Consider the following 12,852-nt stretch of genomic DNA (forward strand, 5'->3'; position numbering starts at 1 on the left):
TTACTTTCTAACCTGTCATTTTCTTTCATTCCTCAGTCTATGCAATAAAGGTTTCTAATCTGGAATCTCTAGACCTCTGGGTTGTACACGAATGAATTTTAGAGGGCCCATAGTTTTTTCATATACTATGCAAATTTTCAGGTGAATATATAATGTTTATTATTATCAGGGAAGGTATCCATTGTGCTCACCAGACTCTTAAAGAGTTATTTGAATGCTTTATGATTAAAGCCACTGTTAATGACTCATGTTAAATTCAATGTCTCAGATAATCCTGGTATTTTACAGAATTACATCCGGCACAGGGTACAGCTGAACTGTGAAGTGTTAATTCCCTATGATATGATTTATGTTTATTTATTTGTATGTGCAGATCTCTTACATAACTTTCCTCCAATCTTTCTACTGAAGAGCCTTTTAGGCTCTGAAAGATTTATTCAATATAAACCACTCATCAGGAGTGCCCTGGTGGCCTAGTGGTTAAGGATTTAGCACAGTCACTGCTGTGACTCAGGTCACTGATGTGACGGGTTCAATCCCTGGCCTGGGAACTTCTACATGCCATGGGTGTGACCAAAAAACCCCCAAACCACTTATCACACCACCAGGGTGAGTCCTGTATACAACCACATGATCTGGACCCTGGGATCTGTGATTGGTGGTCACCCACACTCCCAGGCCTCCACAGATCTTAAGGAATATATTATTGAATTAAAAATCTAATCATGAAGATTGCTAAAATCTTAGCTATATATTTCTCTTTATTTTTATTTATTTATTTATTTTTTTAAAGCACTTCAAACTTTTATTTTTATTTTTACAAGATAAAATACATATATTTAAACACAATTACATTCACACAGATTATTATATCATGGATCTTAAGAAACAGATTAAGTGACTCCCTCTGGAGAAGTGGAACGGAAAATATGCTGAGACAAATAGGAAATTTATTCTATACTTTATCCCATTTTGTATGGCTTTCATCTTTAATATTTAGTATTATCTATCATATTTCAATTTTTCTTTAAAAATTAGCATTGTATTAAGATAGTGTATATTAGGCAACTAAAATTTATAAAGAAGAAAGCCTTATATACCATTAACTATTTTATATAGCATAATAAAAAGAATAACTTAGCTGGTAAGAATAACAAAAATAATACACCCCTCTGAAAATAAGTAAAATATAAAATGCATAAATTGGTTAAAAAACAGTGTAGCTATATAAATATGTCCTCACAATATGTTACATCTTATTGATTCTTCAATAAAGGCATTACACCATTTGAGCTGATGTGATAAACAAGACATTATAGACCTTACATTGTACCATGAAGAGAAATGGCTATTAATAATACAATTATAGAACTGTATCATTTAATTGTACAGTTGCATTATTTAATTATAATTATCATAAATTCTTTGATGGAGAGGAAATCAGAATCAGATCTAAGAAGACTTCAGCATTCCAAGAATGATGTCAAATGACCCCCTTCATGGTGGATTATGTGCTTATTTACTATGAGATGTATTTCTTCTTTAGAGATTTCTTGTTTGTGTATCAATTGTAGATTTTTGGTTTGCAGTTATTCTGAAGTTTTGCTATGAGAGTCTATACGTATATGAGATTGTTTTAAGTTGTTGTTCTCTTAATTCCAATTCATCTCCAGTGTCCTGCATTTGTGCCCACCTCTTCTCATGATTTCTGATTTTGGTAGACTAACTGTGCATGAATGATTTTGTATCTTTACTGTATGTATACCTTTACTGGTGAGCCTTGTCATTTGTGGGATTTTTGTTTCTGATTGTGGCCTTTTCTTTCCTGCCTAGAGAAGTTCCTTTAGTATTTGTCATAAGGCTGGTTTAGTGTTGCAGAATTCTCTCCACTTTTGCTTATCTGTCTAGGTTTTGATTTCTCCTTCAAATCTGAATGAGAGCCTTGCTGGGTGGAGTAATCTTGGTTGGAGGTTTTTTCCTTTCATCACGTTAAGTATATATGCCACTCCCTTCTGGCCTGCAGAGTTTCTATATACTTCCTTTTAAATTTCACCTTACTTTTTGAATCTAAAAAAAAAGTCAATCTCGTAGATATGGAGAATAAACAGGTGATTGCCAGGGACAGGGAGTGGTACAAACAGGGAGAGGTTGGTAAAAGGGTACAAACTTTCAGTTGTCTTAGAATCTAATGTATCACTTGATGATTATAGTTAATAACACTGTATTGTATAATTGAAATTTGCCGAGAGTAGAAATTATTTTCACACACACAAGAAATAAGGTTATAAAAGATAATTTTGTGAAGCAATGAATGTGTTAACTTGAAGTGAATCTTTTCATAATGTATTTGTATATCAAATCATCATATTATACACTTTAAATTTTAAAATTTTGTCAATTATAACTCAAAAAGCTAAAAAATTTTAAAATCCTTTAATTTAAAAAATTTCCTGATGTTGCCGAAATAAACTGTTGATATACCACTATTTCACCCTTATCTTTAAATAAAAACTGGAAAGTTAAAAATCAAACCCAAACTGAAACAAACCAAAAATTAAAAAAACAGCAGACATCTTATACAATGAAATACACACCTCAGCATTAACAGAGAATAAATTGCTTTGATTAAAAAAAATCCTACAAAAGAAGAATGTATAAATTATTTAAAATCTGAAATTGCTGTTTGCTCAAAAAATGACAAAGGTAATGATGACTTTCATCTCTGAAGAGCTAGTGAATCTGGTGCTGCCAAACTTTGTTAGAAAACAAGATGCTACACTGTCACATGCAGTTTGTTCCTCTGTGGCCTGGAGATGACATTTAGGTTTCCAATGGCATAGAGGTAGTCCCTCCAGGTTAGAGTCGAGCCTCATCTGTAGGTGATATGTGCAGAAAACCATACCTGCCCTGACCACCTGCAAAGATGACTAAAGAGTGGATGACTTAAGGCCAGCCTTTGAAAGGACTTCAGAGTGGCCATTAAGGCCAGCCTTAGAAAGGACTTCAGAGTGGCCACACAAACCTGTTGGATGGAGTTCTTGTTGTGGCTCAGTGGCTTAAGAACCTGATATAGTATCCATAAGGATGTGGGTTTGATCCCTGGCCTTGTTCAGTGGATTAAAGATTTGGTGTTGCTGCAAGCTGCAGCATAGGTCACAGATGCAGCTCTGATTTGGCTTTGCTGTTCTTAGCCTGGGAACTTGCATGTGTCACAGATGCGGCCATTAAAAAAAAAATAAACAGAACCTCCCTTTGTGACTCAGCGGTAATGAACCCGACTAATATCCATGAGGATGAGGGTTCAAGCCCTGGCCTTGCTCAGTGCATTAAGGATCTGCCACTGCAGTGAGCTGTGGTGTAGGTTGGCACCTGCAGTCCTGATTCAACTCCTAGCCTGGAAACGTCCATATGCCACAGTTGTGGCCCTAAAAGAAAAAAAAAAGCCAAAACAAGGTGAAACTGCAATTGTATATTTCTCATATATCTACACCTTATCGGTGAGATCTGACATTAGTGGTATTTTTCAAAAGTTTTTAAAAGTTACTACTAATGAAACTACTCAAGCCCCATCATCACCAAGTCCTTCTTCACTCTACAAAGGTTTACTTACCTTTCTGAATGTCTTATTACATTTCTGCCGTGATGGGGGGCATAGTTTGCTGAATTCCTCCACTGTCCAGCGAATTAGCCTTGGTCCTGGTTATCTCTTTTGCTCTCAGCTTTCCTAAAGCATTGCAACAAATAAAAGAGCTGCATTTCTTCTTAGATGTTTTCCAAATATCCAGAGAACTGCAACTGCTACTTTTGAATATCCTAGAGTATCACAAATTCTTCTGACTACAAAAGTTTATTGGAGATCTAATAGATTCCTGCCAATAGATTGATAAAGGACTTTTTTCTTTTTTGCCTGGTCCAGGGCGTGTGGAATTTCCCTGGCCAGGGATCACATCTGCTCCTCAGCAGTGACCCGAGCTGCTCTACTGACAATGTTGGATTCTTAACCCGCGCACAACAAGGGAAATTCCAAGTACTTTTGAACCTTTGAGAAGAATGCTAAAGGGAGTAGGAATGAAGGCGTGGAGTGGTCAGAAATCTGCACCAGCGCCCAGGCAGGACCGGCTGCAGACTCTGAGTGATTCTGGCTACAGAACTCATTGAAATACAATATTCCCAGACTAACTGCTGCAGACGATAGAGGTGGAAATCTGAGGGACTGATGAAATACTGCTGGAAGGAGGGTGGGAAAGGGATGGTAGGGAGCCTCAGCTCCAATCGCTTAGAAGAGAAATACATTTTTGCCTCATCATTTTCTATTTTGTGCTATATGCCTGATATGTTGGCCTCATTTACTAGAGTAATGAAATGTTTTTCAAAGGTCCATATTCTCCAGTGTGGACCAGTTTCCTGATGTATGATGGAGAAGTCAGATCCCAGCAACACTTTAAAGCTGTAAGTTTAAGGCAAGTTCTACAAATTGCAGAGTATGTATCCCCCTCTCTAACAGGGGCACAGTCTATTTGCCTCTCGAGGTGGTAGGCAACTTCTTTCTCTTGACACAGTGGTTTAGACTCCATGGTGAGGTAAGGCGTTTAGGGAACTGGAGTCTTCATTCCTTAGAGGGGAAGGAGAGAAGTAACCTCAGCTTGTGGCCCTGTGGCACATGGAGAGCCCCCACCCATGTCATGCAGAGGCAGGTGGGAAGTAGTCTGAGAATAATCAGCTTTCTCTAAGCAGCCTTTTTCCTATCAGCATCTTTGCTCTCAACCTTTAAAGGAGCCCAGAGTCTCACTGTACCTCCCTCAACTGTAGACACCAGAGGTGAAAATGTAACATCTACATGGCATCCAGGAAGGCCTCAGAGTGGAGGACAGCAGCCATATGCAGGGGCAGGAGCACATGAGGGAGGGTGCTTTTCAGACCAGAGGCCACACATGGAAATCAGGCTCTTTGGGTCCAGCTGATGGGTCTACACTGGGGCCCTGTACACGGCTCTGGCCTTGATGTCAGAACTGGGATGTGGCCTAGGCCTCCTGCACAGGTGAGAGACTGGGCAACTGGTTTTCCTCTGGCTCTATGAGCACCTGCGTTCCCTTACGCTTAAAAAAATCCTTATCTCTAAAATTGTGAAAATATTCTACAAAAACGTCGAATTTTTGCAGAAAAATTGATTTCTTTCTTTGTCTTTGTGCCTACTTCTATATTCAAGTATACATATATTTTCTGTGAATATTCTCACTTGAAGAACTTTCAAATGTGTATGTATGCTTAATTTTTAAAATATAGCAAATACAGCTTTTCTACTTAGGAATTTTTTTATATTTACAGAAAGCTTATGAGTGATATTTGTGGCTTTTCCTTTTTCTGGGTAGCTCGATACACCGGTTCCACTGAAGTTTTATAGAGAATTCACATCCTGCAAACTGAGCCTATGACTTTCACTTCTTAATGAATAAAATATAACTAATGTGGTTATTTGCTTTTCAGGCAAAGAATGAAGAAACTGTAAGAAAGAGAGGTATATCTTTTATTTAAAGACAATTTTGAGAAAATAAGTTATAAGTGTTTATAAGCCTTGATCACAAATTTAACACTACTTTCATCCAGTGAATATGATTTGGAATTATCTAGCTTTCCCAAATCTATAAGATCAAAATGTATTAGAAAAATATATGGTATTTTCCACCATATGAGGTCCATGTTGACTATGCATAGCTCTGGATTTTTGTGGACCTAGGGAGGAACAGACAGTTAAAAAATAAAACAGACGCTCAGTGTTTGTGCCTATGAGGAAGCATGGGAAAGCAAGAGTGAAACATTTGTAATAGATTTGATTTTTGAAATAACAAAACAAAAATAGGAAAAGTACCGTAGGGTTAATTAAAATTAATGTCTAAGGCCCAGTGAAGAATGATACATAACTGTGGAAACAGGATTTAAGGCTTCTGGAGGAGAAAGAAATGCTCTGTTGGTTTGCTGTGTTTCCAGTGGGATTGCAATTCATGAAGTGCAGTGTTGCTTATTTTGTGTGCTCTAGATAATATAACACAATTCCTTTTATTTCCCTCAGTAACTTCCTCTTAACATTTATGATTTTCTGCACTTGGGGCCCCCCACTGGGTCATAAGATTGGAATGTAACTGTTAATTTTAGTTCGGTGTCTTTGTGAAATGCATTCAGCTATCCACACGACATTTCTTATTTCTTGTTCCTTCAGCTTTGTGTAAGCATAAAACACACCATAGTGGAATTGCCTGTTGAATGCCAGCACATTCATCTGTACCTGAGGAAGGGAAAAAAAACACAGACTGTCAACTTCTCTGGAACAATACCACATTAATGAAATAATAGTAAGCTATAGATCAGCTTGTGCTTCTACAGTGCAAGGAGTGTCCAAATCTGGTGAAATAAAGAAAAACAGGAGGAAGTCAGCAAGTCTAAAAGAAGATGGAGTTCCCATTGTGGCTCAGCAAGTTAGGGACCCGACAGACATATTGTCCGTGAGGATGCAGGTTCGATCCCTGGAATTGCTTAGTGGGTTAAGGATTTGGCATTGCCAGCTGCAGCATAGATCACAGATTCAGCTTGGAACCGGTGTTGCTCTGGCTGTGGTGTAGGCTGGCAGTTGTAGCTCCAATTTGATCTCTAGCCCAGGAATTTCCATATGCCACAAGTGTGGCCATAAAAAGGAAAAAAAAAATTAAAGGGAGAGCACCACTCTGCAGATAAAGGCAGGCAACAGTAGTCTAAAAAGTAAGTTTGTAAAGTCACACAATAAGCTCCAAATCTTAGCAGCACTGCTAGCACAAGATTCCTAGGAGGACTCTGGGGTGTGTGTGTGTAACTTTGTAGTGGTATTTATTTGGCTTCTAGCTTGTAGCTTGTCTCCTTTAAAGTATTTTTCCTTGACCACAACTTTAAAAATGTCAAAATAGTTTTTAGGCTATTTACCTTCCTTCCAGGGAAATATCACAGGCCTTTGGAATTTGGACCAGGTGATATTATGAGTTCCCTTATAATGCCCTACAGCAACTTGATATACAGTTGAATTATGTATTTATTTATTTCTGCAGAAGGCAAATAAAAGAAAACTTACAAAAAATTTTTTTAACTGAGATATGGTCTGAAATGGAACAACTCCTTTATTTTCCATTTTGAAAAAAGGAGAGGCGTTCCTTTTGTGGCTCAGCAGTAACGAACCCAACTAGTACCCATGAGGAGGTGGGTTCGCTATCTGGCTTCGCTCAGTAGGTTAAGGATCCGGCATTGCTGTGAGCTGTGGTGTAGGTCACAGACATGGCTTGGCTCTCACGTTGCTGTGGCTGCGGTGTAAGTGGGTAGCTGCAGCCCCGATTAGACCCCTAGCCTGGGAACTTCCATATACTGCCAGCACAGCCCTAAAAAGAACCACCCCCCACAAAAAAAAAGAAAAAAAAAGAAAAGAAAAATGTGAAGGGGCACTGAGTCCCTCACTCATTTCTGAAAACTTCAAGCAAAGGTGAGGCCCCTGCTTTCAAGAATATACATGCACTGTTCCTCCAAGGGTAGCTCCTTTAACAGCTATCCTTTCAGCATAAGGGCAATAGTATGGAATTTTGAAACATCCCTAATATGTGGGATAACTTGCATTGTTTTCACTCCTTTCTAGAGAGTTGTTGGAAAATGTCTAGAGTAGGACCTACAGGAAGACCTCCATACTGCGTTCTGGAGCCAGTCTAACCGGAAAGTTTGAGTAAATTTCAGGGTTCTCTGTTAGCTCTAATTGGACTGAGATGGAAGGACCAGTGGTTTCAGGGAAATGAATACAATACAGTATTAAAAAATTCTCCAGATTTGGATAACCTTACCTGGTATCCTTGTACCCCCTCCCCCCTAAGTCCTCTTGCAGAACAGTTTAGTAGCCCAGGAATTGGATTAAGTACACACCTGCTATGTTAGCGAAAGAGAATAATCTAGATGGGATGGATTTCCATACAAATAATTCCTAAGTGTTATAATTTTGTCCCTGTTATTTTTAAATTTTTTTATTTTTTATTTTTTTTAGGGCCACACCTGCGGCATATAAAAGTTCCCAGGCCAGGGGCTGAATCAGAGCTGCAGCTGCTGGCTTAGGCCACAGCCATAGCAACACGAGATCCAAGCTTCGTCTGCCACCTACACCACAGCTCACAGCAATGCCAGATCCTTAACCTACTGAGCGAGGCCAGGGATCGAACCTGAATCCTTCTGGATACTAGTTGGGTTCATTACCACTGAGCTACAATGGGAACTCCCATGTTATCTATTGTAAGCAAATATAAGTCCTTCTTGAAGATGGGATGGACTGAAGAGTGGAATCCACTTAACAGAGTGTGCACCATGAGGAGAGTCATTATGTGACTATGAGAATGCCCTACCTTTGTTTTGCTAGCTAATTCTGGAAAAGCAGCTTTATTTACAGAACTTCACTATGTACACAGCTCTCTGGATATGACAATCCCACAAGAAGCCATCATATGTGACCCAAAGGAACTTGACTCTCCCAAAGCAGAGATACTAATACCCATTCAAAGTATTAGTGTGCCTAATCAATTGACCTGATCAACTGTCAAAAGAAAACCTAAAGAAAAAAAAAATAAAACCCAGAGTATGAGAAAGAGTATAATCTAGGATAATTTCCACTTATATCATACCTCACGCTCATAAAACACATCTTCCAATGTCTTTCCCCCACTGCCATCACCTACAGCCTCAAATAAAGGCTTGTATACCTGAAAAACGACAAAAAATTCTTTTTTAAAACAAATTTTCATTTTTGATAAATATAACTATATTCTTCCAGCAATATAAAAATTGTGCATCTCATTTAGAAAATCTATCCAGAAGGTCTGAATGTTTTCTGTAGGATTTTTGGCCTCTTGAGGAAATAACCAAAAAATCCAAAGAGTGTGGATGGAATTCCATCCTATTGGGTTATTCAGGCCTAGAAGGCAAGAGGCAAGAGCGAGTCTACTCTCTGTATTCTGTTTGAGCCAATTTCCACTTTTGATTCTTAGGGCTAGTTAGACACATTACACAGGCTCAATGAGTGCTTGTGGTTTAATCAGTACGGCTTCATGGGTTCTTTGAGATGACAACTGATAAAATCCATATGGAATTTCAAGTGAGAAAGGGGTGGACACTAGGGAAAAGTTCAACTTTTAATGTTATGCTAAAGAGCCTCTTTCCATGACACATGAGATGTTACAAATGTTCATGCATTGTTTGTTGACTTACCTTTCCTGGAGGGCTTTGGGAATCCACAGACAAAAATAAGAGGAGTGTCATTCTAGTTCTAGAAAAGCTAACTGGCAGGTCTATATGTTACTGTCTGCAAATGAGAAGGAATGATTCCAGAGGAAGAAGTGTATCATCTTGAGCTGAGGAGCTCAAGGAGCTTCAGCTGGGTGCTTGAGTAGACGAGGACACAGCAGCTCTCTTTCCTTTCCTGAATTCTGGCCACTGAGCAAAGGGAGAGGTATGAACCAACATATCTATATGCTCCCTTGTCTTTCAAACATTCTGTGCCTAACCCTGTTTGCCCAATGGGCACTTGAACGGACTGCTGGGTAAAGCCCTTTCACATGACTTGGACAGGAGCTCACATTTCCAGAACACTGCACTTGATTGGGGCACTTGATTCAGAAAAAGTACTCAAATTACTTGGAGATTCAAACAAGCATTTGCTTGGCAGGAACCTTAAAAAATACTCCCAGCTTGGGTTAGAAACTCGAAGTATTTCTTTGGGAGAGACATTACAGCAAGTGACACTGGTTTCTACCCTACAAACATAACTGCTTTAGATAAGAAGTGTCAATGTGGTATGTGGACTTCTAAAGTGCACATGCTGAAATCATGCAAGACATTTAGGGAGCCTGGGATAAGCACATACCCCATAATGATCCGCTACCCTCTTCATCTGCTCAAAGTCTTCTGCTTGAGCCAGTAGACGCAGCCCCTCGGGGTAGAGCTTGCCACAGGTTGGGTAGAGGGTCTTCCGGTCTTCTTTGCTCAACTCAGTGCCGAAGGAATTAAGAGTGATGATAAAAGCACGCCTGTCAGCCTCAAACTGAATTTGCAAGACATAAAATCAGTGAAATCGAACAATCTACTAAATGCTCTAGACACATTCATTTTCAAAGTGATTTGCTTTCCTTTCAGGATCTATGACTGATTATAATACAGACGTGTTATTAATGGTCCCTTAGTCTCTTCTTTTAATGGAGTAACTCCGCCTTCCAGAGAAGGATCACACAGCAGGGACAACAGCTCATGACTCTTGACATCCCACTAAACTTTAGTTCCCAGGCCCTCTGCTACTTGTTACTCCTGTGTCTCTCTCACATAGGCCATTGGAGTCTCAAACATCTCGTCTATAAAAATTGGAATAATACCTCCTTGCTGTGTTTGTTTCAGAGATAGAATGAGGTAATGTAACAGATGTTTCTGGCAGAGTGTTTAAAAGAAAATGTACATCACATGTTAACATCTCTTTCTGATTGCTGACATGAGTATGATTTTTTTACATACTGAAGCTGTGGTCCTTAACATTTGTCTGTACTTTCCTGGCTTTGGTTTCCTTCTTTAAAATCCTAGGTTAGATATTGATAAAACTAAGTCTGTAACTAAGGATTATGGTGCTTGGGGCAAGCGATCTTGTCAGGGGCTGTTTCCTTATTTGTAAATGCTGGGGTTTGGCCACACTGCCTCTCAGATGGGTCACATATACTCAGGACGTGTCTTCTCTGTGATGAGCACCACCAGGCACCCAAGCTTCCAGCCCCACGTCAAGTCTCTCTATTTCATCTAACCACTAAGTCCTTCTTAAAATTGCTTTCTTTAGGCATGGACCCCTTTGGACTCCATGCTTCCTCCGCCTCTTGGTTCTCCTCCTGACTACTCTGACCATTTCCTCTCAGTCTGTCCTTTACGGTGCCTCCTCTGCCCACCATGGAGTTTGCTGTGATGTCCATTTAAGGGAGGAGATAAATGGGCTCCAGGTTAGATATTTACTACTAACCTCCTGTTTGTACTTCAAGACAGAAATAAGAAGAGGAACAGGATGAATACCTGGACTTTGCCTCCTGTGGGCAGTTTACAGTAATGGTAATGGCAGGAACAGAGAGGGGCTAAGCCCTGCTTGAGTAAAAGAGAAGGAGGTCACATAGTTTTCATTCTTGGGGTCAGGGGAGACTTCCCTGTTTGCACATGCACAGAAAAACTCCTCAGGGGTCAAAAAGAGAGGGGATGCTAGCCTATAATATGAGCTGTCAATCCTCCAGAGACCTTTAAGCTGGAATCCATCCTGGCTAAAATATGCACATGCATATTAGGAGGACCTTGAGTCAGACCAGATATGGAAAATGAAGCAAGATAACTGGCCAGAGGAAAACAAAGACCCAGGAGATGGACCCTGCATATATAAGTGATTGAAACTATCCCTTTAGTGCTACTTGTTAAAGGAGGATGCCCCCACCCTTCTTCTCTGGGTATGTAATTCTGCTTTGCATCTGTCTTAAATAAACTGCTTCTCTGAGTGCTCTCATGCATATACTGTGCTTCTAGTAAATTCTGTGCCTGTTTTATAGCCTCTGCCCCTTTGCAAAAGTTCTTTTTACACAGCAGACAAGATCCAGGGGCTCTGCTTCCAGCCACTAGCCTTTGGTGGTCCTGTGATTAGGGTATGGTACTCTCACCACTGTGGTCCAGGTTCAATTCCTGGCAGGGAAGGGAACTTCAAACCACTGCACATCATTGTCACATGAGATCACTTGACATAAGAAAGCTTTCTCCATCCACCCAAAACAGTCTGCACTTACCACGTTATTTTTAAATCTGTGCATTTGTTTTTCTCACTACCACACTCTAAAAATGTTGAGGGAGCCCATCTCTTTTGTTCATTGTTCACTTTTGAATATCCAGTCACTGACACAGAAAGATCTTAACTGAATGTTCCACAAATCTACTACTTTAAAAATTCTCTAATATTCTCTACAATTTTGCTACCCAAGGTGTGTTTCATGGACTAGTAGCTTTGACAACACTTGGAAGAATGTTAGAAGTGCAGAATCTTAGATGGTAGTCCAGGCCTACTGAACCAGAATCTGCACTTTAACAAGATTCCAAGGTTATTCATATGCACACAAAAGCTGAAATAAATTGCTCTGCAATATTATTTTTGACTCATTAACCAACAACAAACCCTGACTTGCAACGGATTTTACTGGAACTCTTTTTGTTAAAACAGGTGTTTCCTATCAGTAGAGTGCGAGTTGGTTCTTTCTGATGCTTTTGATTGCTGTCATGGAAATTTTGGGTGTGCTGGAAGCAGGGAGTGGCCTTATTTGAAAGCAAAGGCAGCTGCCTCTGACCACTGAATATAATCAGTCCTGTCAGTAATTTATTTATTTATTTATTTATTTAGGGCCGCACCCACGGCATATGGAGTTTCCCAGGTGAGGGGTTGAATTGGAGCTACCGCTGCCAGCCTACGCCACAGTCACAGCCACGCCAGTTCTGAGCTGTGTTTTCAACCTACACCACAGCTCACGGCAACGCTGGATCTTTAGCCCACTGAGCGAGGCCAGGAATCAAACCCGCAACCTCATGATTCCTAGCGGGATTTGTTTCTGCCGTGCCACAATGGGAACTCCCCCTCAGTAATTTTGACCTTCCAGAGTTAAGAGAAGAAATGCAAGAAGGAGATTTTATGGCAATAAGAAATTTCAAAATAACAAATAGGGCAGGAGGAGCAGCAATGGAGTTAATTGTCCCAGATGTTCATCAATGTACTTTCTAGTTGTAAAATGTTAGAATAATAAGTAGCAAAATAGGGTG

At 39.8% G+C, this 12,852-nt stretch overlaps 1 protein-coding gene across 1 annotated transcript in view; it reads right to left on the minus strand.

Annotated features, from left to right (window-relative positions):
• Positions 1-5,503: 5,503 nt before the first annotated feature.
• ATP6V0D2 (ATPase H+ transporting V0 subunit d2) overlaps positions 5,504-12,852 on the minus strand; it is a 55,823-nt gene continuing 48,474 nt past the window's right edge. Inside the window, exons 6-8 of the mRNA XM_047782945.1 lie at positions 9,908-10,084; positions 8,670-8,747; positions 5,504-6,280 (exon numbers count right to left, since the gene is read on the minus strand). Coding sequence (XP_047638901.1) covers positions 6,119-6,280; positions 8,670-8,747; positions 9,908-10,084 — 417 coding nt within the window. The 3' untranslated portion in view covers positions 5,504-6,118. The remainder of the gene's footprint in view (positions 6,281-8,669; positions 8,748-9,907; positions 10,085-12,852) is intronic.

This window comes from Phacochoerus africanus, chromosome 6 (genome assembly GCF_016906955.1).
Source record: "Phacochoerus africanus isolate WHEZ1 chromosome 6, ROS_Pafr_v1, whole genome shotgun sequence".
Classification (NCBI taxonomy): domain Eukaryota; kingdom Metazoa; phylum Chordata; class Mammalia; order Artiodactyla; family Suidae; genus Phacochoerus; species Phacochoerus africanus.